Source organism: Magnolia sinica, chromosome 8 (assembly GCF_029962835.1).
Source record: "Magnolia sinica isolate HGM2019 chromosome 8, MsV1, whole genome shotgun sequence".
Taxonomy (NCBI): Eukaryota; Viridiplantae; Streptophyta; class Magnoliopsida; order Magnoliales; family Magnoliaceae; genus Magnolia; species Magnolia sinica.
Window position 1 is genome coordinate 81394319 of NC_080580.1, and position 26386 is coordinate 81420704.

At 39.5% G+C, this 26386-nt stretch overlaps 1 protein-coding gene across 1 annotated transcript; it reads left to right on the forward strand.

Moving 5' to 3' along the window:
* The first annotated feature begins 12235 nt into the window (after positions 1-12235).
* Positions 12236-26070, forward strand: LOC131253514 (amino acid transporter AVT6C-like). Its single transcript, XM_058254539.1, has 5 exons — positions 12236-12651; positions 18146-18298; positions 20710-20913; positions 22760-23225; positions 25623-26070. The coding sequence occupies exons 1-5, from the start codon at positions 12276-12278 to the stop codon at positions 25747-25749; spliced, it is 1326 nt and encodes a 441-aa protein (XP_058110522.1). The 5' UTR covers positions 12236-12275; the 3' UTR covers positions 25750-26070.
* Positions 26071-26386: the final 316 nt, after the last annotated feature.

The window sequence follows — 26386 nt, forward strand, 5'->3', positions numbered from 1 at the left end:
ACACCATATGCTGGCCTATAAAATCATAACCACTAATTTTTCCAGCGCAATGAGCCGTTTGGGAGTAGATCAGATGCGGCCCGGCCTTACCCAAGAAGGTACAACCCTTACCGTGGGGCCACATTGATATATGTATTCTACATCCATGCCCTTCATTTGTTTTTCCATATCATTTTAGGGCATGAGCCCCTAAATGAAGGGGATCCAAATCTCAGGTGGACCATACCATAAGAAACAGTAGTGATTGAACGCTCCCCCATTAAAAACCTCTTAGGGTTGATGGTAATATTTCTATAGTATTTATTTGCCATCCAACCTATTGATAAGGTCACACAAGGCTAGATGAATGGAAAAAACAAATAACATCTTGATTTAAAACTTTTGTGACCCACATAAACTTTTTAATGGGTGAGGTCAACTGTTAGTGGAATGGAGCCACCGGCTTATACCCTTTTTAAAGTTCTTTCTCATGTGGAGTGTCGCTAGAATCATTGTCTCTCTTAGATTCTTTCGGGTCCTTAAGATTTTTAGCCCTTGTCAGGATGCTTTTATCAACCGTTTTCCCACTTTTAAGAGTGGTGATAGCTTTGCTTGCTCCATATGTTGGGTATATGAGTGAGGTCACTTATCTCACATTGTAGTTTTGGGTTAGTTAGAAGTTGGGCTGGAAGAGTCCCCTTCTTACTAACAGTTAGTTGTGATTCTAATCTTTGAACGGACATTGTAAACATTCCTGAGTATGTTTTAATATTTTGGAATGCTTGCATAACATTCTGATTGAATTGCTCTTGATCGTTTCACCTTGGGCCTGGATCCTCTCGAGTCCTTTTCTGCGTTAAGAATGGAATAAGTATGGAAGGAAGAGGCCCTTGAAGGTTTTTTATCAGTATTAGCCGTTGGTCCGTTTCTCCAATTGAGATTTGGGTATTTCAGCCAAATAGAATTGTACATGTTTGATATTAGAGAATTGAAAGGCCTTTGATAATTGTTCATGACATTAGATTGCTTGTTAACAACTCTTAGAACGTAGGAATTATAGGATACTCATGCGTCAGGTGTATGTTACTTGCTTAAATATCACAAACAGTTCCAATGGTCTCCTCGGGTTTGACCATTTCCACCTTCTTTAATTACATAGACTCGACCTTTCTTGTGAGGTAGGCCACCCTAGCATTGACATTGTTTTCTTTTCTTAAGACGTACATTCCTCCCTTTTCCTTGGCTTGAATTGACCTGAGATGGGTTAGATTAGTTGAAGTATCTTAGGATTGTGTGTTTTCAGCTAACATATCAAAATAGTCCTACATGTCATCGGGATCCTTGTTCATGATCCCCCAATTGCACATCATCTCTGTTAATTGATGCATGGGTAAAGTCAGCCCATCATAGAAAAAGCTTATTACCCGTTAAATTTCATAGTCATGATGTGTGCAAGCACTTAAAAGATCCTTAAAGCTCTCCCAATATTGGATGAATGTTTCTTCTATCTTTTTATGAGAAGTTCATGATGACCCTTCTAAGAATGTTGGTCTTATGAACCAGGAAGAGTTTTTTAAGAAAGTCCTGTGTCATCTCAGCTCATGTCTCAATCGATCTTGGTTTTAAGGAGTGAAGCCATGACTTGCAATTCTTCTTCAATGAAAAAGGGAACAATTCCAGTCTTAGGGTGTCATCTGATACATTTTTAAAGTGTAGGGTAGTTACAATCTCATCAAACTCTTTGAAATATAGGTATGGACTTAGAGAATCTAATCCATAGAATTTCAGAAGCAGTTGGATCACTCTTTATTTAAAGTTTACGTTTTGTGCATAATGTGTAAAAATTATGCAAGAAAATGTGCTCATCTAATTTGTGGTAAATAATCACGTAGAGTTTTAGTTGGAGGACCATTTGAACCTCATTCTCATCTTATTGTCCTTCAGCACGACGATAAGGTTGATTCTTAGCCATGTTCTCGGGTAATTCAGAGGATCTTAGGTATTATCTAATACGACGATGGATAGGTAATCTTTCAACTAGTTATCCGTCACTTAAGTAATGTAGAGTGTTGTCACGAACCCACTTTGGCATTGACCACTCAAAACCTAGTTCTAAACCTAAATTTACTTCTACAGGAAAAAAAAAAATCTAAAAAAAGAAAGATGATTGGAAAGATAGTACCTGATTGACTATCCTATATAAGATTTTGTGAAACAAACGAACAATGTTAGCATCAGAAAATTTAATAAAGATCCTAATATCAAAATACAGAGAAAACTAATTCTAATCCTACACCAATTCTAACCCTAAAAGATTTCAAAAAAACACAATCAAAGTTTCCGGTAATGGTGCTAAAAACTTGATCTATTCAAAAGGATGACAACCCCAAGTACAGGGCTGCGATGTAGTTTTAATTCGGTTAGACCAATATTAAATTCACATGGACTTGTAACTGTGCATTCTTTAGAATACTTTAGAATTAGAACTATAAATATAAATAAAATTAACTATAAAATTAGATTTTAAGAATTAATGATTGAAACTAAGATAATTTAAAGAAAAATCAATAAAGCAAAACACTAGAGCGCTAATGATCAACTTATAAACATTCTTAATGTCTAATTCACTTGATTCAATTATATAACTTAACTGGAATCAAAGTAATATCTTATCCAACTGGATAATGGAGCGGTTAATTCATCATTCATAATAAAAAATAGATCCGAACTTCAATTGATTCAATTCCCTCTGTTGAGGCACAAATATATATATATATATATATATATATAGAAGTCTCAATGTGCATCCATCACCTTAGTGTGGAAATTTCATTGTGATCCTTGTTAGAGTGCAGAGGTCCTTGATGAGAAGCCCCTGGTTGTGCACTGGAAGCTATTGTGTGTTGCAAGTTGTTGTGTGCTGGAAGCTGTTGCGCGTTGGAAGTTGCTATGTGCTGGAAGTTGCTGTGCGCTGGAAGCTGTTGAGCACTGGAAGCTACTGTGCGTTGGAAGCTGTTGCGCGCTGGAAGTTGTTGCATGCTGGAAGCTGCTGTGCGCTGGAAGCTATTGCGCCTTGAAAGCCTCCACACATGCGAGACGCCTATAAATACCCCTCTCCCATCTTCATTTGGGGGGACAAGTTGGAGAGTCTCAAGGAACTCCCAGAGGAGAGAGGAAAGTGGAGAATGATGGAAGATCCGCACAATGAAAATATGACAAAATGAAAATATGACACAACGGAAATATGACACAACCGAATTATGGCATAATTGAATTTTGGCACAACCCAAGTTCATGAAGTTTCCAGCTCTTCTTAGATTGTGCACCAGTGTTCTTGCCCAAAATGCCCCTTCCTCGATCCAGTGCTCCACTTGCCGAATTCATAAAGGGAAAGTAAAGGAAATGTGAAGCACAGAGAGAGAGAGAGAGAGAGAGAGAGAGAGAGAGAGAGAGAGAGAGAGCCTGGAGAAATCGCCACTGAACTATCTTTTCTTTCATTCATTGTGTTGATTGATTGTACTTTATTTTTAGAATCAAGGGAATCTGAGGATGTAAATGAACTTAGAATAAATGTGATGATTGTTCTCTCACTCTTTCTTTGTTATCATTGAATAAATCCCCTAAATAAAATGCATTTGTTTTCTTGTCGAAACAAAATGGCGACTCTGCTAGGGACTTTTTAATGATAACTTAGAAAATATTAAGAGAACATTTATCACTTTTGGGCGTTGTATAGACGCCAAAATGGCGACTCTTAGTGGGAACATCCTCCTCTTCATCTCTAAAAAATAAAGTAAAATTTTATTTAAATAAAATAACTAACACTCTGTTCTGAATGACAGGTATACCACAATGACCTTTCTTCCGACTAACATGGTTTGTACTTCGCATCCAACGGATTTCCACCAGAAAGTATCAGAAAAGATCAAATCAGTTGCGAACAAGGACAAACAATGCCAGGTAATGTTCGAAGTAGTTTTTACTTCACCAGTAACGCATCAAGACGATGAAAGACAAATGATAGTGTGTTGGCACACAAAAATGGCTGCACAAATGGTTTGGGAAGTTGTGCGCACCTATGCAACAGTATTAAGTATAACGAGACCCTTGGGCGGGCTTGCGCAAAGGGTATAGGGTGTTGTGTGCACAGGCACAACGGTGATTCAAATAGGTTGACAGGGGTGGTTGAGATTTAATGAAAGTAGGCCCACGACATGCGTGCCAATGATTCATACGTATAGAGGTTTGAAAAATGAAATATAGTGATATCTGGAAAACGAAGGGTTTTATCTTCTTTTACAAGGGGTATCATCCTGCCAAGTATGGTTAAAGGTTCGGTTATGTGCAATACCATGAAGCATAGTCTTACCTCACTCACTCAGTTCATCCTCCTTGACGGCATCAACAATACAATTTTCATTTTCTCCTTCGATATTAGGATGCTTGAAGTACAAACACAAAAATTTGCCAGCAAATATTAATTGGCCCTCATCAGATGAGCATGTTGCTGAAGAAGTCATAACCTTCCAACAATGACTACCGTGAACAACAACAAGCCCTAAGGAAAGCCTTCAGATAAGAAATTAGTTCGATTGAATTAGACGTTGCCCACCAACGAGAAGACGAATCAATTAGTGCATTCATCAGTCAATAGAGAACCCTGGGAGCATCGTCACAATTTGCCAGAATAGAAAAACAAGTCAATACGCAATTTGAAAAGAGTCAAAGTGAAGTTGCTCAACCCTCATATGAATCAATTATTTCAAAGTCTTAAGAGAATGGCAACAGATATTGCCAAAGAAAGAAAGCAAAACGAAGGATCGTCAAAAGTAAAGAGTTGAAATTCCGATAAAGAGAATGATGGCGATTTTACAAATAAGAAAGTAAAGAAAGAGTTGGGACAATTCAAGGACAATGAGAAACATACAGATGGTACACTTCCTATAAGGAATCAATGGTTAGTTACAAAGAAAATCGAATTGTCTTAACTAAAGTATTTAAAGGAAGTGAAGCAAAGAAGAAAAAGGTATTCTAACGAAGATGACCAGCGATAGTAAAATTGTTATAAAGAAGATATGAAATAAGAAAGAACGTAATGATATATGGTCCTGATTGGAGATATTTACTCTATAGAAGAACAAGCAAGCATGAAGAAAGAAAGACAAGTATGTCCATCATGTGGGTAAATTTTCATACCTTTCAATTCAGTAAAATATATCATCCCTGAATACCAAGAGGATTCACGGCGTGTTGACTCAGAAGATTCACGGCATAATTATTCAAGGGGCAGACAAAAGCATACAAGATAATTATAGTTTTGATTTCGAAGATTATTAACATAATACTTCCAAATCAAAAGGGGGCAAGATAAGCAGAATACCAAGAAGGCCAAAGTTTCAGATAACCAAAGTCTCAGGAATGTCAAGTCTCAGAATGCCAATTCCATACATGAAGACAAGGCAGACTTTCAGGCACATCAAGTTCAAGCATATTATATTCAAATGCTGACGGTTATTGCCAAATCAGCAGTAGTTACTATTACCATCACCATATCACTGACGTGAAGATTTTTCCATTATCGAAGTTTATCGGAATTGATATTATTACCAAGACGAAGCTCCATTCGGACCAAATTTTATAATATCATCAACAGTAATGGGGCGATATATCAATCATGTCATCTTCAATTATTGATCTATTATCTTCAGCAAAGCCTGTACGATCAACTATCATGTTAGCGACAATAGTTTATCATTTAAGGCAGCCTAGCTAAGCCCTATACGGCCAACTACGCATAAGACCTATATTACTCGGGATAGCAGTTTGGAGCCAGCGGCCCTAAAAAGCCCGTATATGTCACATCACATGCATACCCATGCGGGTAGCGAATGGAGCCAGCGACTAAAAGCCTTAAAAGGCCGAAAAGTCGTAAAACGGCCAGTCACACGTGAGACCAATGCCGTCCGTGAGCTCCCCGACAGTGTCATGGACGAGGATGAAAATACCCTCCCAGGAATGGGTCCGAACTCACAGGCGAAGAAAACCCAGATCCCTGGTTTGATTTCGGTATTAACTCATGAGGAAGGGCTTAAACCTACTCATTGATGGACTAGCGGCCTTGGATTTGGTACTAGAGGTAGCATGGTAAAACCCTGCGAACTCTAGAGAGTTACCGCGGCCATCCCTGTGCGAAAATCCCACTAAGTTCACGGTCGTGATTCCTTCAACTACTCAAGAGCTTAAACTGTGTGTTGCTTCACTGATTAAAGAGCCTAAACTATGTAAAGTGTCCAGTCAGTAAAGTCAAGTTTAGTTTAGTAAATTCAAGTAAAGTTCAGTTCAGTTCAGTTAAGTTCTGTCCATTCAAAGGATGGTCAGTCAAAAATACACTAGCTCCATTGCTCAAAAGCATAAACTATGTGAAGCAAAGCATAGACTATTTATGCATCAAAATGCTGGAGATATATATATTTCACTTTAGATATACTCAAATATGCAATTACCTGATGAAAATTTCAAATATTGAGTAAACAACATGCAAAAATGCGTTTCTCTTGAATCAGGTTCAATCAGCAACAACAAATGCCTTCAAAATATTAGCAATTATTTACTCAAAAATAAAAATCTGCAAGATCAATTAATATATTGATAAGAACCGTGAGGTCTTTTTGTCTCTCGTCTTCTTGATGTAGAGAAATACTATCTCGCAAGATTCTCAAAGGCGGCAGTGAATAAATTAGTGAAGAATCATCATTCTCTCCCGGATAATTTGAAGATTTAGATATATTCTTTCAATTCATTAAAGGAGCAGCAAAGATTATCCATCCTTCAAGGGTATTAGCAGGCTTCACTTAGGAAGTAGTATCTTCTGAAGAAATCTTTATGCGAGTTGACCTAGAAAGGGGGCATGATCTACATCTTCAAAGTAATCCATGCCTTGGTCTTTTAATAATCTCTTATGCGCGTTAGTTCGAACCGCTTTCTATACGAACTGTAAGACCCAAAATCAATAGAATCACTAACTCTACATTACTTAAAAACTTAGGATCAATCTCAAAACCCAGTTGCTCTCGGGAGCACTTTGAAACTCCGTATCGGACCTGAACCGCGCGTCGAAAGTCTGATTTCTACAAAACTATATGGTTATGACCACCTTACTGTGCTTGACAACCATCTCGGAAATCAAATCCAAACAGTATCCTGAAACGCACAACTTGAGTTCGGAGCGAAGTGTGTGAGAAATGTGAATATCTTTAGAAAATGAACTCAAACTTAAGTGAATTGGGCCGTTCGCTTGTACGCCAAATTTAAGGTTTCAAACCATCATATTTTGACCCAACTACACCCTTAGATCAAGGAAATTTCCCTATACGTACCGGTACACTTGTGGCCCTGATCGAGTGACGATGACCATTGAACTGAAACAATTCCTCCACGGTCGATCCACAAATTCGATCGTATCAAAATCTTAACCTAGTATAGATCCACTATTAGGGAATTTTCTCCAAACCATACATGAGCAATGGACCTCCAGATGAGCTCCGTTGGCCCGAAACAGCTGCCTTTTGGCTATAACCTAAGTATACCATGGCCTTGAGGCCATTAACATCAGTTCTGGGCCTATATAAGGGCCTTAACCCACCCTTCTCTCATTCCATACGAAATTCCTAACCCTAGGAGAGAGAAGAGAGAAAAGAGAAGGAAAAAGTGAGGAGAAGAGAGAGAGAAAGTGAGAGATAGTTGCTGGGATTCGATCCCACCGCTCCACGTGTCGAATCATTCTACCTATATCGCTACACCGGCAAATTCAAATCCATTTTTGGGTAAGAAATCCTAACCCTAATCTGTTTTAGGTATCCAAATAAGTAGATCGGTGAAATAGCTAACCTATTTCATGATATAGGTACCCGTTATTCCGTATTTGGGAACGTAGGATTCGAACTGAGTTTGCTACATTAGAGAGTTATACCGTACATATATGGATGGTTGGGATGTATTGAAAATAATATTTAAGTGGACCATGTGGTACTTCAATGAGAATAGAGATCGATGTATAGTTGCTTTTATGAATGGGTTGCCCGGTTGTGAGATATGTGGCGTTGAATTTATGGTTATCCATATGAATACATGTACGATTTTCTCCTGTTTAAAAACTTACAAAATTGCCATCAAAATGTGTATATGACTTATGGACCTCTAAAACTTGTTAAAACATGTTCCAATGTAAGAAATACTTCAGTAAATTTGTCTAGAGAAATGTGAGAATCTCCATGGTATTTTTTGTTTAATTTTTAGGTGACTCAATTGGCGGATATAGGTACAATGTATCATTAGATGATAAAATATAGGTAAAATAATCAAATGATTAAGAGTTTAATCCAATATACAAGTTAATGTACGGTTACTTATATACTCAGATAAGTGCAAGATAGGTTTTTAGTTTATCAGATAAGTGGATCGTCAGATAAATAGATTAGATGATTAAACTATAATCATGAAAATGGATGGATGAATAGGTGATTACATACCTTACACGGCATATGAACAATTGGGTTTAGTATATGTTCCATGGTTAGTTTGAGCTGGTTAATGAATGAATGGTTAATCTTATGTGTATGAGTTACGAGAGTGCACACACACACACACACACACAAACCATACAATTATCAATCAATGATACACACTAAATAAATCGATCATGCATATCGATGGTCATAACTTACACACTTTATGGATGCCTGTATGCATAAATGCATGAATAAATGGAAGGATTATGCATGAATGCTTAGATGAATACAAGTGTGCATGTACGTACATGCATGTACACACATTAAAATTTCAAGTCAATACATTTTACCCTCATTGTAATTAGATTTTTGTTCTCAAAATTTAAACACACCCACCGTGTGGACGGGTGAGGGTACCCTACTATGGTGTGTTTAAGTGTCTGTTATGTTTCATGTGTTGTAGGTTTGTGTTCGTGCGAGTGTGTGTAATTACCTATACTAATTCAAGTTATTACACAAAGCATGCTCATCCATTAGTGTGTAGAGGAAGTTTCACAAAAGACCTGCTATTGCTGAATTCTCCATACCTAATAGTCACATGCTAGGTTGTCCTAAGATTTTGACTCAAAAGGAAACTCTTCCAGAAGAGATCCGAGACCTTTTTAGAAGTCCATAGAAAGTTAGATTGAATAGAGGAAAACCATTTAAAAAATAAAAGTAGATCATATATGATGGCATAACACAACAAGGATTCTAGATTCAAGTAGAATACAACTGCTATGGGATTGGCAGACTCATGAACAAGTAACGAGATCTTATGTATGGCCACCGTCTCTCGAAAAACTATAAAAGCAACACTTACATTTGAGTTTAGGACTGCATGCCAATACAAATACATAATCTTTCAACTCTACGCTACTTACCTCTTCCGTCTTCTATGGACACCTATTAATTTTTTAACTTAGTTTTCTCTTCCTCTATTTAGCACCATGTTGTAGCTGGTATAGAGTCTTCATTTTAGCTTCTTAACTTAATTTCAATTACTATCCAATGCATTACTACAATATCCAGTAAATTAGTTGAAATATTCATGACCTCGTCGTTGGATCTTAAATTGCTAAGTTCTTATTTACTACATCTCCGATAACATCCTGCTGACCTTGCACAACAATCATTTAGTATTTTTCATAGTTATTCTTACCAATACAGACTATTGTAAATAATTTCTTCTGCTTATTTATTTTACTTTTTGCTTATTGTACTACATTGACATTTTGATTAATAAAATTGACAATCAAACCCTTTAATTTGTCTTTCTTTTATCGCTTTTATTGAAAAACATAATATAAGCTATCACCGTTGAAAAAAAAAAAATTATTATTTTCGAAGTAAAAAGAACTTGTTCAGAAGGACTAACTCTTGGTAGATAGTTAGACTAATCTTCTCACATATTTACAACCTACTCAAATTAATTCGAAGTCTATAGGTATAGCATTCAATTTAATTCAAATCAGACACGACTCAAGAAAGCCTAACACCTAATCTAATTAAGTGTGTTTGACCTATTGTATTTTTGGTGTTTCAAAATAAATAAATAAATAATTTAAAATGATTTACAAAATTCTCTCCAAAATTTTAAAAAACAATAAAGGTATTTTGTCTTGTAGTGGTGCCGGTTTAGTCCCACTTTAGATAGAAAAGAGTAAAATTTTGAATTTATAAAAAGAAGATTTTGCATAAGGCTTGGGCACATTTCAGGGGCATATGAATTTGGTTGTTTAGAGGGACATGAATTTGGTTGTTTAGAAGGGCTATGCCATCATAACCACACGCGTATGCGCACCGAGCCATGAACATGGGCGTGTTGTGGTGCCGTGTGTGCATGGTGCATGTAATTACAAAAGAAAATAATCATAATCTATTTATGACCATTTAACATTGTATGCATCAACTGATTAGATAATGAGATGTTATTTCTTTCCTCATGATGGGATGTGGGTTGTCTCCCTCTCTTGGTGAGACACCCATTAACTCATAACTTGAGCACCGGAGTCGCTGAAGTGACATCACCTAGTCCTATAAGCCATAGTATAATATATGTGTTGTATCCACATCATTTATTTACTCACATGAATCATTTTAAGCTCTGGGCAGAAAAATAGGTAGATCTAAACATGGAGTGAACTCATTAAAGAAAACAGTGGGAACTGAATGCCTATCATTAAAAACTGATAAAAGCTACGGAAGCTGTGGATCAAGCTAATATATGCGTGCCTCTACCCGCAGTTTTCCATGGTGAGGTTCACTCAAGCTTTAAGCTTTGGATTGGCCAAATTCTCTGGCTCGTGTTCTAAAATTACTTCCCCAAGTGGATAGATTTCGTGGATACAGTACATATGTCACGGTGGGCCAACAGATCTTGGTTAGGTCACTTCCGTAACAGGTCTCGCTACTCAACTGGCAGTAGCGAATCCGCGTCCCTACACGCGCGCAAGGCGCCCAATCCATTCTTCGTGGTTGCAGCCGGTCATCATCTTACGAATATCCAGTGCACCATCCCACTTTCCAGGCCACATTCATCCAGCATTCCCAGCTGATGGATCTTCATTGATGCTTTAGGAAGGTACGAATTTACAAAATTACCCTCGCCCATGATTGAAGTTGACATCCCAGAAATGGAGCTCTACACGGATAGTGTCTTTTATAACTGTTGCGGTGCTATCAGTGGTATCGTGTTAGTTATCATGCACGTTACTGGATCAGGACCGTTCATCTGTCAGCTTTTAATATTGTGGGTTATATGAGCGAAAATCACATTAATTTGATGATCCTAGCCATCCTTAGGAAGACATTTACTTATAGGATATGGATGGCTAGAAAACATTCCATCCAATGCTACCCATTCAACGGCCAAAACTCCCGCAGTCTGTGGCTAGGATCATCTAATCATTGTGAATTTTGGGATATGCTGATTCTCCAGGAGAACCCAAGTGATTAACGGATCAGATCCTTTCACTAAAATCTTAGGTCCATTTTCGATTTCTATGACCCTCAAAATATTCTCTACCAAGGAAAGCATCATGATTGAGTTGAATCTCAGCCAATAAATACATGGTTCCATCATGTCTACAGAAAGAAGCTTGTGGGGCCAGATGGGTATTATGGTAATTTTACTCAAGAACAACATTCATAATTTTCATCTCGAAATGATCCAGTGCACTTACAGCACTTATATGTTAAAGTAATACTAGTTGCATCATGACACTTGGATAGTTCAATAGATCGATCTGAACGGTCCATTCAGTTTGAAGACATTTCTCTCAATATTATACAAAAAACCAAACCAATCCATCCGTCGAATCTGTCCTCAATAAGGCCTTATTTTCTACAGCCATCCATTTTACAGACCAAGAATGAGATGGTTAGGATTTCGAAATGAAAATGATTCTTAAGACTCATAGGTATTACATGACGTGGCCCACTAATAGATAGATCAAACTGTTGATCAGAGCTACTTATCTACAAAATGATCTTGACCATCCATACAAGAGACTACCAATCAAGTGCCCAAGATTGAAAGTTGAATCTGATTTTTGCATGGTGGTCCCATGAAATGTGTTGAACCTAAGTACGGTCCAGATCGATTGATCAACTGGACTTTCTAAGTGTCCCAATGCAACCATGAGTACAATAGCTTGCAGAACTCGCAGAGCACCAGATCATTTCTCAAACATTTGTATATAGCTCATGGACGTTTCAGGTGTCACAGAACAAGCGTCCAACGTTAAAATGAAGTCGGGAAAGGCTGCCGGAGAATTCTCTCCTCTTCTGCCAGCCGTCCAATCTCCGGCCGCGGAAGATGGCGGCGCATCGGTGTCCGGCGCGGTATTCAACCTGTCCACGAGCATAATCGGCGCTGGGATCATGTCGATTCCGGCCACACTCAAGGTATTGGGGGTGGGCCCTGCGATCGTTCTCATCTTCGCCGTTGCTTACATGTGCGACGTATCGACGGACTTCCTCCTGCGATTCACGCAGTCTGGTGGGTCGACGACGTACGCTGGCGTCATGGCGGAGTCGTTCGGGAAACTGGGATCGTTGGCGTTGCAGATCTGCATCATGGTCACTACCATGGGCTGTCTGATCATTTATCTTATCATAATAGGTGCGTGGATCTACTCTGCTTTATGGAATTCTAGGAATTTGGATGGAATATACACCGTTCGTTCGGTGTATATGCTTTTCTTATGAGTTGGTGGGGCCTACTAGATATGTGCCCCACCACCCCCAGAAGGTGGTGGGTCCCACTCTTTTGCCAGCATGATCGGACTCTGGTACAGACAACGTCACAGATATTGTGTGGCACCTTGCGATGTTTCCGGCCCACGTGCCATCATCGCTGCCATCAAAATGGTAGGCTCCGATATGAAGATCGTGTTGGAAAAAAATCAGGCTGTTCTGATTAGTGGATCGACCACACTGTCGAATCAATGGACAACGGACAATCTGAGTCAACATATATGTGTGGCCCGCTCAAAGAGCGGATGGATCTGATTATTGGCAAGGATGATCTTCACGGTGGGACCTACCGTTTCGATGGTAGTGATGTTCTAGAAAAGGAGCATGTTGGAGGGGAAGCGGATTGGGTGGTGTACCGCACACCAGTGTGTGCCTACGTGTCGTGCGAAGACGAGCGTTGCAGCTCCTCGAGAGTTGTACGAACGGTTCAAAGTAGATCAAAGTTACATGGACTCGAAATGATGTATTTATTATATCCACACCGTTCATCCATTTTTTGAGATCATTTTAGAGCATGATACCAAAAATGATTCATATCCAAAGATTAAGTAGACCACACCACAAATAGCAGTGGGAAAATGATTCTTACTGTTAAAACATTCGTAGGACCCACCGTAGCGTTTAATTTCCATCCAATCTATTCACGAGGTACCTCGACGAAGAGGAAAAGCAAATATCATGTCGGTCCAAAACTTCTGTGACCTCTGAAAGGGTTTAAGGGTAGACGTTCAATCCCCCACAGCTTTTTCTAGTCGGGTCCACTTGATATTTTTCGGTTCAAGCCTCGGGACGAGATAGCCAAATAAAAGGACGGTTGGATATAACACATGCGTCGTGATGGGATACACATAACTTGATGACGTCAGCACATCAGTCATATCGCTGGTACGCTTCCGTTGGAGGGAAAGATAAATACACGAACGTATGGACGCGGATTGCGTCCTACCCGCCTCCGGTATCTATCCACGAACGGGCAGTTTTATAGGCGGGCCCACTGTAATGTATTTGTTTATCCATGCCATTCATCTCTTTTCAAAGATTATTGTAAGCCATGAGCACAAAAATGAAGCAGTTCAAACGCTCAAGTGGGCTACACCAAATAATAAGCTTGGCTGCATTAAATGCACAAAGTGCGCATTAAATGTTAAAAAAAGCATGAAATGCTAATTTAATGTAAGATTCATTTGTGGCGTGGTCTACTCGACCGTTGGAATTGCCTCATTGTTGTGCTGATAGCTTTAATGATATTTGAAAAGAGATGACGGCCGTAGATAAGCAGATACTTCATTATGGTTAATCACCGTCCAACCTGATCATAAGGTTACATAGACCTGGATGCAGGAGAACATAGATATAGGATCCTTACTCTTGCTCCGGTGGTAGGCTCTCAGGAGTTTCAACGCCCAGTTAAAGGTTCCAATTATCCATACGTAATAAAATTCAGATTTAAAGAAAAAAAAATAAATAAATAAATTTTATTTTTATCTTTTAAAAATGGAGAACATGGGTATAAGCTTGATTCTAAAGCTTTCTACCACTTGAGCCTTGGAATGGGCTATTTTTACATGCACCTTCCTCTCATCTGCAAGAGGTAAAATTACAATAATGTCCTCACTTTTGTCACATGCTGTCCTTTGTGCATTTGGGCATTTATGGTAATGGATTTTCAGTTTCCGCACGAGGGTCCCACGGTTCAGTGATTAAGCCATGATCTGTTGCTAATCACTAATACGGTTCCTTTTTCTTTCCATTGAATGTGGACCATCCACTGTACTTTTGTACATGACTGCCATGTCAACAAATTAAAAAGTTAGGATTATAATGTAAAAGATATTTTAAATGTATAGTATTGATCTCGAAATTAATATTATAATATAGTTACAAATAAAATAAATTAAATTAAATCGAGTGCATATCTAATTTAAAAATCAACAAAAATGATAGTATATATTTTTGTTAGTTTCTCTTTAAATATGGTAGGCCTCACCTTGCTATTCTTAGGATACAATCACCCACTCAAGATGTTACCAAAAACATATCCAATACTAAAGTTTTTTGAAAACACTTTTCTTAACCAAAGGGAAAAGAGATACTTTTGATGAATAGAAAGATGATTCCAAGAAGGGAAAGAGGATTGTGTCGTACCCCGCATGGACAGAAATTGGTACATGTAGGAGAACTGTGGGTCCCACCATTATGTATGGATTTATCACTGCCATTCATCTCTCTCTCTCTCTCTCTCTCTCTCTCTCTCTCTCTCTCTCTATATATATATATATATATATATATATATATATAAAGATTATTCAAGGGTATAAACCAGAAAAAATGAGGCAGTCCCAAGTCTCAAGTAGACCACACCACAAGAAGCAGTAATGATAGTGATGACCATCGTTAAACCTTTATGCGGCCTAGTGTGATGTTTATTTTCCATTTAAATTGTTTATAAGGCCAGATAGACATGGATGAAGGGTAAATATAAATTTCAGCTTGATCCAAAACTTATGTGACCCCCAAAAAGTTTTTAATGATGGGCATTCAATCCTCACTTTGTGGCCCACTTGAGACTTAGATCTGCCTCATTTTTGAGCTCATATATAAAATGATCTATAAAAACGGATGAATGGCATGGATAAAAGAATATGCTCCCACGAGGGGGATTCTTGTAACCTCGGCCTACATGCAAGTCCTCTCTAATTGCTTGTAGCTGAGCTCATGTAACCCTGCTGTTTCAGTGGTGGCGGAAGTTGAATAGACGAAATGATGTTTATATCCTTTCCAATGTTGCACCCATCTCCAACGTGCACACACATGGCCTGCTTTTATTGAGCCATATGAGTAATTTCCGTCCACAACGTTGTTATACTTCCCCATAGAATGTTTTGACCTTGGACTAATATAATAGCGTGGTGGTAAACTTATATCATTGTATCTTATTTTTTATTGGATATTGCCGCTGTCAGATCATGGTATCCACAAATGTGTGTTTACGTGGCATAGTTTTGTGGGCCCCACCATAATGTGTTATATTCACACTGTCCATCCATCTTACATGATCATTTTATAAGATGAGACAAAAAATGAAACAAATCTAGATTAGAAATGCACCACACCACTTAAAAGTAGTGGGGGGTTGAACGCTTGCCATTCAAATTTTCTTGGGTCCATAGAAGTGTTGGATCAAGTTGATATGTATTTTCCCTACATCCAAGTTTGATTGACCTTATAAACAAATTGGATGACAAATAAACATCTTGGTGGGCCCTAGGAAGGTTTCAATGATGGGCGTCATTGATTTCCATGCTTTTTGCATGGTGTGCTTCACTTGAGCTTTGGATCTTCTTCATTTTTAATGACATACCTTAAAATGATATTGCAAAATGGATGAATGGTATGGGTATAACACATGTTGACTAAATTACATCTAAATGCATTCAATAAGAGTAAGTACTTCAAATATCATATTGGAAGTGAAGCTCCTTAAGGAAATTATGTATTGTCATCTTGTTTTACTTCCAACTCCAGTTGTAATAATATCATTACTCATTTACCACACATTACATATCCAAACAGGCCTCAAAAGTTAAATGGGCCACATGGGTTTTGGTCCAATTTACCCATTAATCAAATGTAAGGTTGTATATGATACACCAAAACATGGCGAATAAACCATTTCTGTTGTATTATATATATATCCTTGTATGCATGCTCTTGATTATTGGTCCCGTAGTTAATTGGCTACGTTATATGTGGCAAAACCTACATCACTAATGTAATGATGGCAAGTGTCAGAAGATGGGAAGCGCAGTATGTGGTGTGTTGTGGCAAAGGTGTTTGTATACGTGTTATATCCACATTGTCCATCCATTTTGTAAGATGTGAGCTCAAAAATGAAACATATCCAAATCTCAAGTGGACACACCATAGAAAGTGGTGGGTATTAAACACCTACCATTAAAAATTCTTAGGGTCACAAGTTTTGGATGAAGCTCATATTTGTCTTTTACCTTAATTCAGGTTTGTGTGATCATATGAATAGGTTGGATGGCAAATAAACATCATGGTGAGCCCTAGTGAAACTGTCTCCACTGCTTTCTATGGTGTGGTCCACTCCAGGTCTGGATCTGCCTTATTTTTATCACGTGCTCTAAAATGATCTTATGAATGGATGGTGTGGATATAACACATATATTGGGCTCACAGAATTTTGCCATATCAACACACTACCGTGGTCAGTGGTGTGTGGCACACCATGCAATCCGCTTCCTAGAAGATGGTCGTTTTTCTGGACGGTTATAAGCATCTGATCGGACTGGCGTGACTTTTGGCATTTGTCTATAGACAGTATCGCCCATTAATTGGACCATCTACACGTAGGCTTCCTCAGAAAGTAGAGATGGTTTATACACCCGCATTTTAGTGTATAGTAATCCCAAACATGCTAATATGGTATGTAATCGAGCACACGATGATGAAAATTTCATCCTGTGTATGTTGATCTGAACCGTTCATTTATCATAAGGCCTCACAAGTGGACCCCAGTCCCAAAAACCACAACACATACTAACCGTATAGTAATCATTCTACAAAAATCAATGATAAGATTTCAGTGAATTTTTATCTCCATGTTTAAGTCGTTAATTTTTTGGGTGGCCCACCCATATCTGTCTCCATTGAATGAACGGTTTAGATCACTATAAACAGACGCCACGTGTACGGTGTAGCAAACGAGGGAATGAAAATCGTGTCCTCTCAAATGTCCTGATCTATGGTACTCCTCTCTAACACGGAAACGGATTGGCTACTCCCCCTGACACCAGCCCCGGAGCTGGTGGTCGGTGCTCTGTGGGCCCATCATGATGTATGTGTTTCATCCATTCCGTCTATCTATTTTTCTAGATCAATTTATGTTAAGGCACAAAAATGAGGTATATCCCAATCTCAAGTGGACCACATTACAAGAAACAGTGTTGAATGAACTTTGACCGTTAAAAATTTTTTGGGGGCCATAAAAGTATTGAATCAAGTTGATCTTTGTTTTATCCCTTCATCTGGGTCTTTATGACCTAATAAACGGATTGGATTTCAAATAAACAGTACATCAGGCCTTAGGAGGATTTAAATGATGGATATCCAATCACTATTTTTTTCCTGTGGTGTGATCCATTTGAGATTTTTATCCCTCTCATTTTTTTGGTAAAAACATAAAATTATATTTTAAAATGTATGAACGGAATGGATGAAACACATACATCATGGTGGGGCCCACAGTGCACCGACCACCAGCTCCGGGGCTGGTGTCAGGGGGAGTAGCCAATCCGTTTCCTCTCTAACACCTATTTTGAATTTTGTTACTGCAGGAGATGTGCTTTCTGGGGCCCAATCGGAGGGAACCGTCCATTTGGGTGTTTTGCAGGAATGGTTTGGGGTCCACTGGTGGAATACTCGGGCTTTTGCACTCCTCATCGTCGCCCTCTTTGTGATGCTTCCTCTCCTATTGCTAAGGCGAGTAGGTTAGTACATCTTTCTTTGGCCCACCTTTCACTAATCCCCATAGTCAATCCAACGGTGATGATATCATCGACAATGAAAGCTAGCTGTCCGTTGTTGGAGCATGTGACCACTGTAATAAACAATCACATATGGATGATGTGGCATTAGCATACCTGTGTGGTTTTTTAAATGTCCTTTTAAAGAGATCTTGTACAGAGATATGGTCACATATTATTTAAAATTTTGTGGATTATCTTATCACGTGTATGGTCCACCATGATTTCATTACATGATGAGTACCACTTATTTTATGTCAGAATATCTGAATACGGATTGGGGTGCTGCTAGAAAAATAGACATTAATAATAAAAAATTCACATTTCCCAAAAAAATAAAAGCTACATTATTGTAGTTATGTAGGAGCATGGTGCATGTGGTAGTACCGGATTGAGAGAGTAGGTACCACAGCTTGTGGTACATACCATCTCTCTTCCTGCGTACATGCCACCTGTGTTGGACATCAGTACAAAGGAATGGCAGCCTCACCATGAAAATCATGAGTCCGGATCCTATGTTATCTGGTCAACAGGGATTTCCTGTTACCCTAATGGTTTGGCGTCCGAAGCTTTATTTATTTATTTCTTTCTTTAAGTGAGTGGTGACGTGGACCAATGAGGATTAGGGTAACAGGAAATCCCTGTTGACCAGATAACAGAGGATCCCGACTCGAAAATCATCTGGCAAATCGGGCTGGTTCATTCATCAGGCAGGCAACACCGTTTAAATCAATGGACGATGAAGATCTGGCTAGATGAGTTGACATGAGGAGCAAATTAGGTGAGATCCCGGCCTCACCGAATACAGTGGGGTCCTGATGTATCTATTCTGTATCCACACTTCGATTCTTTTTTTAGACCATTTTATTGCATGATCCAAAAAAAAATGAAGCATATCCAATTATCAGTTGGACCATAACATAGGAAACGGTGGTGATTGACCATTAATGGGCCACAAAGGTTTTGGATCAAACTGATATTTGTCTCATATGACCTTATCAGCAGATTGGATGACAAATAAACAATATATAAACATTAAGGTACGTCCATTTCAATCACCACTATTTCCTAGAATATGTTCCACCTAAGATTTTGTTTGATCTTCTTTGTTTCTGGGGTCATGCGCTAAATTCTTAGTAAACAAAAAACAGATGGATGGCATAGATACATCAAGGTGGGCCCCATGGTAAGGTCCGCACTGTCTTGGGTGAGGCTGGGGTCTCACCTAATCCGCTCCATGGATATGGGCTGCCAGGTAAGCGATCTGCTTGATTTACAAGATGGGTGATCTCGTGGTAGGGCCTATCTGTCTTATAATATTGATTTCTTACTGAGGTTGCATGTTGTTAGGAATGGTGGTATGGTACTATTGCCTACAGGTGATCTTTTGTGCCCTAGGTTTCAATTAGGGGTGTACGCTGAGTCGAGCTGGCCTCAACTCGACTCGGCTCGGCCACTGACCCCAGCTTGAACTTGGCTTGGCTCGGTCCTTGAGCCTGACTGGCCAGATCGGCTCGGTTCAGTTAGTAGCTTGGGCCAGTTCGAGCTAAGTTTGCGCCAAAATTGAATCTCTGCGGCATTTTCACAAATACATGCAGGGCACTTTCAGTTTCTCACTCTATGTAAAACACCAATAAGTAGTTCATGAAACACCTTATAGGCAACATCAAAATTAAGAAAAATGGTATTTGTTTCATATACATACCTTCCTTGCCACTAGTTGACACTTCGTTGAGTCATTTCATCAAACACTTGGTAAGCAACATCAATATCAAAGTAACTGAGTCACCGAACTAGTTCAATTCGAGTTGGTGTTCGATCCGAGTTGAGTCGAGCTCGGTTCGAAATTTTTTTCGAGCTAAAAAAGTCAGCTCGAACTCAGGTTTGAACCGAGTCGAATCAAGCTTTTTTGAGTCGAGTCGAGCAAGCTAACCAAGCTAACTTGGTTCGTGTACACCCCTAGTTTCAATTACTTTTCTAAGGAAATGAAATCATTTTGCATCAACAAGACAGTTGCATATATTTGGAAAGCAGGAGATGTTGCAGTGAAGTGTTTGCCTTTGCTTTCTCTCGTTAGGGAGAGAATGCAACATTTTTTTATATACAAGAAATATTAAAAAGAATTTGCCTCTGATGTATGTTTTATATGTAAGTTTTGGATAAAAAGATTTTCCTCCGTGGAATTATAATCCAAACAGTTGCAATGCAAAGGAAGAGGGTTTCCTTACCCTAGTGCTGATTTCAATTCATCTATACTCATGTCACATTTTAAATTTCTTTTGTATTTTTCTAAATTACGGCTCTAAAATTTTGAAATGGGTAAAATAGCCTTAGAAAGTGGAATTTGTGATTTAGTTTGTGATTATGGTGTGCAGACTCCTTGAGGTTCACTTCCGCAATATCAGTACTACTGGCTGTAGTTTTTATGGTCGTAAGTTCGGCCATGGCACTCTATGCACTCTTTCAAGGGACGACGGAAAGCCCGCGATGGGTACCTGATTTATCTGGCCAAGTTTCCTTTTTCGATCTTTTTACGGCGGTCCCAGTCATTGTGACGGCATTCACTTTCCACTTTAACGGTAAGGATGATATATATATATATATATATTCCATCATTTTCAATTTAAGCATTTTGGTATTGTCCACAAAAAGGTGTCTTGGTCATTATTTAGGCTAAAGGGTAATTTGGTAATTATTGATATTCAATGAAAAAAAAATTTAAAAATATTTATTTACAAAATTACTTATAAATTTTGGAATTTACAAAATGCTAATATGAATTCCTGGGTTGTGCTTTTCATGAAGAGAAATTACTAAAAATTCCCTTGAATTCTTATTCTTTAAAGGGTGAAGGCAAGATATATGGGGCCATGCTTATGCGTATCACCTCCAAACCATCCAACAGATGAGCTCATTATGATACTTATTGTAAAAAAATATGGTGAATCCAATACTAAGGTTCACACACTGTTAAAAACAATATACACTACCCAAAAACATTCAAATTCACGTGTAGCCCATCTGATGATTCGATTGTCCAGATTTTTTTTTTGGTTCGTGATTATCATGGTGGGTTGGATATATTTGATGGATTAGATATCATGCATACCACGCGGGCCCTATAACTGTCATCTTATTACTTAATTAAAGAAGAAATAAATAAAAGAATTTTGATAATCTCTGCTCAAAGAGTACCACAGGTATTTTAAATTTCCCTTAGGTATTATTGGGTAAAATTGGAATTCCTGAGAATTTTTGTGGTAAAAATCTTTTTATTTATTTTTAAATATATCTTGATAGACGGCTAAAAGGAATTCCTGAGAAGCTTTGTGGTAAAAATCTTTTTAATTTTTTAATATATCCTGAGAGGAGGCTAAAAAAGCATATACCTTTGATGAGGTTCTTGTAGATGCTGTGTGGGGCCCACTGTAGTTTTCCTGGCACCCAACTCATGATGAAAGGTCACCTGTCATTAAAATAAGACACCCCAAAAATATGCCAATCCAATCATCTGGTGGGCCACAATGTAAAAGGCAATATCATCCGCCCAAAAAATAAGTGTGGGTCAGCTTAAACCTGACCTGTTTGCTAAAGGGGGTTGGGTTTGGTGGCGTTCAACCCGAGCCCGATCCATTGACATGAAGCAGCCATATTCTCTAACCCAAGCCTGACCCACTACCCATTTAGCTTGGCCAAAACCTTCATTAGAAGTGAGCCCGGCAAGTCCATGGTTTAAAGACTTGGATGAGTCCTATGCCGCTTTGTGCGAGTCAACTCGGACTTTATCACCCCCTACTTGGGCGAGTCACGACTCGACTTGGAACTGAGTGAGTTGGTCCAAGTCACCAAGTCGTCCAACCAGGGCCAGTTGACATGATGGTTAGTCGGTCCCAGTCACTGGGTAGTGGGTCCGAGTCACCGGTCCAAGTCCCAGCAGTAAAACAGACCATTAATAATAGACCAATGGCTTGGATTAACGGTCCTCATGACCATGTGTGGCATCGAGTCAGAACCAGCATTATGGGGTGAATTGACCCAACTCGGCCGAGTCATCACTTGACTCAGGTCCACATAGTCTTAAAAACTTGTGGCCAACGCATTGCTGCTGCAGAAGATTTCATCGTTGATCAGAATGACTAACCAGTGGACCCTACATTGGATTGCCCATGGCCCAGAAAGATGCACTGATCAGACCATTCTATCCAATCCATGATCGACGGCCAAGATTCTATTAATTGGGCTGCCTTTTTTATCCGACCTGAGAGATTTTTAAGCCTTGCGCAATCCTAGGTGTGATTGACAAGATTAATGGTTCAGATCAGTTATCCGACTATCTTATTTCCCGATAATGAATAATTATCCTTACATTAGCTACCATCACCTACACATTGTCACTTACGTGCCCCTTTGAATGCATGCTTGCAGTTCATCCGATACGATACGAGCTACATAAACTCTCCGATATGACGACTGCTGTTCGAATCTCACTCATCCTATGTGCAATCATCTATGCCGCCGTCGGATTCTTCGGCTATCTCCTCTTCGGCGACTCCACAATGGCCGACATCCTCACGAATTTTGACCGGAACTCTGATTCTGCAACCGGCGCTGTCCTCAACGATATCGTCCGACTCAGCTATGCTCTCCATCTCATGTTGGTTTATCCCCTAATCAACTTCTCTCTAAGAATCAATGTAGATGGACTCATCTTTCCCAAATCTCTATCGTTGGCTTCCGACGCAACCCGTTTCTTGTTGATTACTGCGTTTCTAATCGGATTCGTCTACATTGTGGCGATCGCCTTCCCGAACATATGGTCTCTCTTTCAATTTGTTGGCTCAACATCGGCTGTTTGCATCGCATTCGTCTTCCCCGGCGCAATTGTTTTAAGGTATGTGTTTCTTTGCGGTGCCATCCATGCATAATCCTTTGTCGATGGGCAATGTTGGTCAGTCGGGCTTTTGGGGCTGGCCCACTTTGGGCCTGTGGGTTAGACGCAAGCTTATAATTTAAGCACATTTATTAATTAGGCCTGTCTTGGGCTGTCTGGTGCTGGGCATCGAGTTGAGTTGGACTAAGTTAGGCTAACCTGACTTGACCTGATTTTGAAATAAACCTGACCCAACTCAATCCGGTTTTGAAATACACCTGACCCGAACTTGACCCAACTGGGTATGGAGTCCAGCATGACTGACCCAATCCAAGTTCAAGCCTGGCCTAGAATAATCTGGACCGAGTCTGACTTGGTCACGGATACCGAGTCACGTAGGGTGCAGCAGATATCCGCAGGTTGAAATCACTACTCAAAACCTAAATGTACCTGTCAGAATCACAGCATCTTCATCAACTCTAAAATAGGATATATATATATATATATATATATATATATATATATATATAAAAGGTTCTATGTGGTCGAGCTCATGGGAACTTCTCATGAGGGCAAGCTGTGTGGGCCCCACCGTGATGCATGTCGAAAATTTATACTATGCATTTGATGCACCATTCCATGGTGGGCCACGGGCTTAAAAATCAGGTCAATCCGTGACTTGTGTGGGCCACACTACATACAAAAGTTGAGAGGGGTTTCCCTCCACTAAAACATTCATAATCATTTGTTGGGCCCACTGAGATGTGGTTAATAAATCCATGCCATCCAATATGTGTGTCCCACTTGGATGAGGGGTTAGACCAAGTTTTAGATGCATCTAAATTTCAGGTGGACCCCACCAAGTGCCTTTATATGTTTTAGGCATGTCTTCACATGATTTTAGATGGTATGGTCCACCTGAGTTCCGTATACGGCTGATTTTTGGAATATCCAATAATTTAAAGGGGACCCATCAAATGCATGGTGTAGATTTTCGACACGCATCACGGTGGGGCCCACACAGCTCAACATCATGAGAAGTTCCCATGAGCTCGGCCGCATAGAACCTTCTCCCCCACACACACAGATAATCCAACTGCTCAGCTGCACCTGTTCGGATGGAACTCGTGTGAACTTTTTGAGAACTCATCATACATGATGTGAGTCCAAAATCTGAATGGTTCACATGATGCAGCACCCCATGAAACCCCAAGGGCCCAACTTTTACTTTGATCCAAAACTTGGTAGGCTAGGAAAAGGAATAGGTTCCTCCCTTGATTTGCAGCTCTCTTTGCTATGGCCCACCAAAATTTAAAATCAGGGTGAAAATTGGTCCTTGGGAGTTTCACATGGACTGTTTAGATTGGATGCCCATGACATGTGTGCAAAGGTGCGCACCTAGGTGAGCATTCCTCTCTCTCTCTCTCTCTCTCTCACTAGTTGGGTTTTGGATGAGTCAAGTCAATACCGAGTTTGGATTTTGGGTTGAGTTGAGTCGAGTTCCTGTGTGACCCGAACTTGAATCGAATTGAGTTTATATCGGAGGAAGTCTACTTAGTTCGGATCGACTCACTCACTCTATACGGATCGAGTTGGGTCTAAACAAGTAGTCAGAGTCTTTCCGTGTCCAGCTCTAGCTATGTCTAAGAGTCCATTGGCTCAGCCTATTTAAGGTTTCAAGGGTACTCTCATGCATCATGCATGGTGGGGCACTGGCCGGACTCGGGTATCCTTGTCATGAATCATGCACCTAACGAACTACCAGATCTTGCTGAAAAATGGGTGGCCAGGATCGTGCTTGGACTTGTATCTTTTGGACTGTCATTATCGGTTCGATATCCGAGCCATGCGAAAAGTGGGTCTTGCCATGTAGGTCATCAAGGGCAAGAAATCAGGATTATTCATCAGGTGGGCCCTGAATTGTACGTGCCGTAGTTCTAAAATGAAGCAAATCCAGCCATCAGATGGACCACAAACATATGGAAAAGTTGGACGATTAATAAGAATCAACTAGTGATTACGTATGGCCTACTTGATGAAAATCCTGGCTTGAATTTCACGGCCACAACAACAAAAACGTGGGGCCCACGTGATGAACAGCTTGGATATCTCACACTAACTCCATAGTCCACACGCTACCACACATGCCAATATGGCACCACACGTGCAAGATCCGATATTTCCATCAAGCGGGCCACTCTGTTTACAAAACAAAAGGTGTCTAGAAAATTGTTTTTAGCCGTCGGTTTGTTTCACACAATGTGGCCCAACTAAGGAGCAAAACGACTTCTTCAGTAGTTCAGAAAATCTGAAAAATGTGGCCCACCTGATGAAAAGCCCGGATCTTTTACACGTGTACTTGTATTATTAGTTTTTCGAGTTGACGAAATTATCCTTGGATGTTTTTGTTGGTGGCAGAGATGTACATGGGATATCAACAAGGAGGGATAGAATCTTTGCAGCAACAATGATAATTGTAGCTGTAATTGCAAGCGCTATTGCAATTACAACCAACATCATCAACTTAATTACACCCACAACCTAGTATCCTTTTTCCCATTTTGCCCTTCTTTAAAGGGCAATTTGGGAATTTAAGTTGAGCCTGTTATTTGGGTAGAGAGGGTATTTTGTACATTTAAGTTGCAGCTGGTTTGTTGTGAAGCTGGAAAGATTTGTAGGTTGGTTGTCCACTTGTTACCCATTCGAGGTGTATTTTAAGACATCCATATTGGTGGTGATTAAATGGACGGTTGAAAAGAATATATTGTTAGACATATAGCAAAATCCGATGGTTTGTGCCATTGGGTAAGTGTAATCTTTGGGCTGTGCCCCACTCTATATTAATGAAATTTTATTCTTGTGTGTCCTTTCTTTTTAAGTCTCATTTTTCTTTATCAATGTATCTGTTTCTCGTAGAACTGGTTCTAATGAGAATGCCTGAAAGCCGGCTAAGTGGGTGTTACCCTGACCATAGGGCCCACCTTTATGATATGTTGTATATCCACTCCGTCCATTCATTTTCCCAGCCCATATTAGGGCGTGGTTCTAAACATTAAGCATATCTAAATCTCAGATGGACCACACAACAAGAAACAGTGATGATTGAATGCTCTCCATCAAAAATTGATGTAGATCGTGTCACAGATACGTTCCTAGCATGGTTGGGCTAAAAGAAGATGGAC